Here is a 4,600-nt window from a genome sequence, read left to right on the forward strand (position 1 = left end):
ATTAATTAAAATATTTAAATACTAATTATTCACTAAAGAAATAATAACTAAAAAATAATAACTAATTAAAGTAATTAAATAAGGCTAAGATATTACTTAATTACAAATATTTAACTAACCATACTAATTTTTACGAATTTTTTAAAAAATAAAGTACAAAAAATAATTAATTACTATATATTCTGTAATATATGAAATTAATTAAAATATTTAAATACTAATTAATTAAGAAAATAATAATTAAATAAAACTAAGATATTTCTTAATTACAAATATTAAACTAAAACCACAAATTTTGTTTTAAAAAAAATAAAACAAAAAAAAAATATTCGAATATATTTAAAAGGTATAGCCGCGCGGCTATACTATTTAAATATTCAAATTTATTCAAAGCGTATAGCCGACCGGCTATACTATTTAAATATTCAAATTCATTCAAAGCGTATAGCCAACCGGCTATACTGTTTAAATATTCGAATATATTTACAAAGTACAGCCGCACGGCTATACGATTTAAATATTCGAATATATTCAAACAGTATGGCCGCGCGGCTATACTATTTAAATATTCCAATTTATTGACAGCGTATCGCTGATCGGTATACTATTTAAATATTAGATTTTTTGGCTATACTCTATATTAATTTAAATATTCGAAATCATTTAAAGCGTATAGCCGGTCGGCTATACTATTTAAATATTCCAATTTATTGAAAGAGTATACTATTTAAAGATTCAAATTAATTCAAAGCGCATAGCCGTTGGGCTATACTATTTAAATATTTTAATATATTTACAGAGTACAGCCGTGCGGCTATACGATTTAAACATTCGAATACAGTATAGCCGCCTGGCTATACTATTCCAATTTTATTGAAAGCGTATATACTATTTAAATATTCGAATTTTTTCAAAGCGTATCGCCTCTGGGCTCGGCTATACTGGGTTTGATTTTCCGCTCCTATTTTTGTTTATCCACATAACCGCACCACTGCCGAGCCTCGTCGGCTTATCCCCTGACTCTGATTTAATCTCACCCACCGAAAAATCACAGCTTCCGTGCTACCGTCGCTTAGAGTTCCGATTGCACCATGGAGGCCGAGAAAGCCACAGACGTGTCAGACATTCAGAATGAGGACGACCTCGACGAGGAGCCCGGCGAGGTGATCGAATCAGCGCCGCCTCTCAAAGTCGGCGAAGAGAGAGAGCTCGGTACCTCTGGTCTCAAGAAGAAGCTCCTCAAGCGCGGTCATGGCTACGAAACCCCCGAGCTCGGTGACGAAGCCACTGGTAAAGTGCCAGCTCATAAATTTTAATTATTTAATTATATTATAATTTTAGAGACATTGAGCGTGGGAATTTGAATTTAGTGCACTACGTTGGAACTCTGCTTGATGGGACGAAGTTCGAGTCGACCAGAGACAGAGACGAGCCTCTCACCATTAAGCTCGGTCAGGGTCGAGTGGTGAAGGGTTTGGACCATGGCGTCGTCTCTATGAAGAAGGGAGAGATTGCATTGTTCACATTGCCTGCTGAGCTCGGCTATGGTGTTGTTGGTGGGGGTGGCTCTGTTGTGCCGTCCAATGCTATTGTTCGATTCGAAGTCGAACTCGTTTCGTGGATCACAGTGGTGGATTTGAGCAAAGATGGTGGGATTGTGAAGAAAATTATCGAGAAAGGAGAGAGGAATGAGGGGCCTGGTGATTTGGATGAAGTTCTTGGTACTCTGATGCCTCATTATCTAATCAATTTGAGTTGTTTATTGGTTATTATATTGTGTTAGCATGTAATTACAGTTCTGTCAACATCAATTTTGATGTTTTTATTGGAATTTTGTTGTTAATGCAGTCAAGTATCGGGTGGCGTTGGTTGATGGTACCGTTGTTGCAGAGAGTCCAGAAGAAGGAATTGAATTCTATGTGAAAGATGGTATTTTCTTTTTTTATTTTAATATGATGTGATTTTAATGGGGAAAGGCAATTCCTTTGTGATTATACCAATTTGTGATAATTGAATAACGTGGTATTTGTGTTTGTTTCAGGTCATTTTTGTTCAGCATTGCCAAAAGCAATCAAGACAATGAAAAGGGGAGAGAAGGTCAGATTAATTGTTCAACCTCAGTGTATGTCTTTGGATCCTTGTTGTCAAACTGCTATGTCTGGCAAAAAGAAAAAAATTGAATCGTCTGACGTTGAAAGTTGATAAATAATTGTAGATGCCTTTGGTGTGGAGGGGAGGGATGCAAACAATGGGTTTCATTCTGTCCCTCCAAGTTCTGTGCTGAACATTGATCTGGAGTTGGTGTCTTTCAAGCCTGTTATTGATGTTACTGGTGATGCCAAGGTAGTAAAGAAGGTCTTGAAAGAAGGGGAAGGTGCGTGGGTTGCTAATGAAAGTGCAAGTGTTACTGGTAAGTTTATTGAGATGCGCATTATTTTAGCAATATTACTAGAATCAGTTAGGAAGTACCTGGAGGTAAAAGTTTACCTGATCTTGAAAGCAATTAGAAATGTTAAGTATATGTAGAATGCGAGATAATATTTTGTTAAATTATACACATTCAATGATAATTTGTAGTTAATTACAAAAAATGTTTGGCTGTTTCATATTTATTTTTCATATTTATTCCGATAAGAAAAGGTTCTTTCATTCATGCACAGGCATTGATATCAAATATCTACAGGCCTTCAGGATAGCCCAATTGATAGTCACACCTATTTTCTAAAAAGGAGGTCCCAAGTTGATATCCCCCCTCCCCAAATGTGTAACTAATAAAAAAACTTCTATCAGATGGTTTACCAACTATTATTGAATGTCATAGTAAGTAATTTTTGGAATACATAATGAACCTGTGATATCGTACCATTCTACTAGTTAACTTAAACATTTCTGTACATCTCCAACTGCTGCAGTTAGCTATGTAGCTAGGCTTGAAGATGGCACTGTCTTTGAGAAAAAAGGAATAGATGGGGAGCAGCCTTTGGAATTTATCACTGACGAAGGTCAGTTACTCCAAGTTCATTGTCTCTCTCTCTCTCTCTCTCTCTCACGGCATCTTTTTGTCTGATAATCAAGAAGAAAGCTCAAAAGGATTTCTGGCTAATATTTGCATCTTACTATCTACAGAACAAGTGATTGCTGGTTTAGACCGAGCAGTTGCAACAATGAAGAAGGGAGAACAGGCAATATTGACTATACATCCTGATTTTGGATTTGGAAGCGTTGAAGCCAGGCGGGACCTGGCTGTAGTTCCACCACATTCAAATATCGTCTTTGAAGTTGAAATGCTAGATTTTATCAGGGTAATGATCATTTTGATGAAATTGTGGGATTTGAAACTGTACTTTTCCAATATATTTGTAATGACGCTAGAAGGCACAAATTTCCTATTTTTCTCTCACAACTACAAAGTTTCAAGCGCTACTACAATTACTTTCTTAATTATCACTCTTCACTTCTCTTTTATGAAAAGGAGAAAGCACCATGGGAAATGATTAATCATGAGCGACTTGAGGCAGCCAGAAGGAAGAAAGAGGAAGGCAACCTTCTCTTTAAAGAGGGAAAGTATCAGAAAGCAGGAAAAAAGTATGATAAGGTAACATGGTGCAATTTTGACTCCCGAATGGACCTTAAGTTGGTTCTATTTTAATCAACTTCATATTTGTCTGTTGCTTTCCTCTTATTTCAGGGTGTTGACTATGTTAGTGAAGATGGTAACTTTGGGGACAATGAGTCAAAGCTAGCAAGAGAGCTTAGACTGTCTTTCTGGTTGAATGGTGCAGCATGTAGCTTAAAACTAAATGACTTTCAGGAAGCAATCAAGTTATGTTCAAAGGTAAGCTGTACCCAAAAAACTGATGGATGAAGTTTCTGCGTCTTCTAGCATTCACATGATTTCATCATTCTACATGTCTCAACATTTTGGGGAAAAAATATTAGGGCAAATCTCATCATATTTTCTATGTTGTGATCCTCCACAGGTACTAGATATCGAGTTCCATAATGTAAAGGCCTTGTACAGACGGGCACAAGCATATATGCAAGTTGCAGATTTGGTCTTGGCCGAATTAGACATTAAGAAAGCTCTCGAGGTTGATCCTCAGAACAGGTAACTGAAAAAAACCGATTTTCTTAATCCATATGCACAATTTGTTTTGAAGTCTTCTGTGCTCCATGGAACATTGTATTTATTTTTCAATTTTACAGGGAGGTCAAGTTGATTGAGAAGAATTTGAAACGACTACAAGTTGAAAGCAACAAGAGGGATGCTAAGCTCTACACAAACATCTTTGGACGTATGACAAAGAAACTCAAAGTTGAGAAAGTCGATAATGAGAAAAGATGAGGCTGCCGGTGCAGCGATGCAAAATGGTCGTCAATACTTTTGGCTTCTACTCTGAACATGGAGTGGCTGTTGATTCTTGTAAACAATATCTGATAGTGATTTATGAATTGTGTATTATGTAGAGTAAGTAGAGAGAGAGAGAATTGATGAAGGTACAAGAAAGAAAAGGAAAATTAATTAGGGTGTTTATCCACCCTCATATTATTGCCCCTAGAAAAAAAATAGCTTATAGAAATAACGGAAATTTTCGTTTTA

General features: G+C 36.2%; 1 protein-coding gene across 1 annotated transcript; it reads left to right on the forward strand.

The window, feature by feature from the left end:
- Positions 1 to 930: 930 nt before the first annotated feature.
- Positions 931 to 4,600, forward strand: LOC117616268 (peptidyl-prolyl cis-trans isomerase FKBP62-like). Its single transcript, XM_034345526.1, has 11 exons — positions 931 to 1,290; positions 1,371 to 1,721; positions 1,849 to 1,929; positions 2,042 to 2,122; positions 2,216 to 2,410; positions 2,913 to 3,002; positions 3,127 to 3,302; positions 3,473 to 3,595; positions 3,689 to 3,835; positions 3,981 to 4,108; positions 4,207 to 4,600. The coding sequence occupies exons 1-11, from the start codon at positions 1,092 to 1,094 to the stop codon at positions 4,343 to 4,345; spliced, it is 1,710 nt and encodes a 569-aa protein (XP_034201417.1). The 5' UTR covers positions 931 to 1,091; the 3' UTR covers positions 4,346 to 4,600.

The sequence above is a fragment of the Prunus dulcis genome, chromosome 1 (genome assembly GCF_902201215.1).
Source record: "Prunus dulcis chromosome 1, ALMONDv2, whole genome shotgun sequence".
Classification (NCBI taxonomy): domain Eukaryota; kingdom Viridiplantae; phylum Streptophyta; class Magnoliopsida; order Rosales; family Rosaceae; genus Prunus; species Prunus dulcis.

Excerpts from the sequence above, each read along its gene's own strand:
- LOC117616268 (XM_034345526.1), top strand. The coding sequence starts at position 1,092 with ATGGAGGCCGAGAAAGCCACAGACGTGTCAGACATTCAGAATGAGGAC. Across the intron at positions 1,291-1,370 it reads GCTCGGTGACGAAGCCACTG|TGCACTACGTTGGAACTCTG; the intron begins GTAAAGTGCCAG and ends ATTTGAATTTAG. Across the intron at positions 4,109-4,206 it reads GAGGTTGATCCTCAGAACAG|GGAGGTCAAGTTGATTGAGA; the intron begins GTAACTGAAAAA and ends TCAATTTTACAG.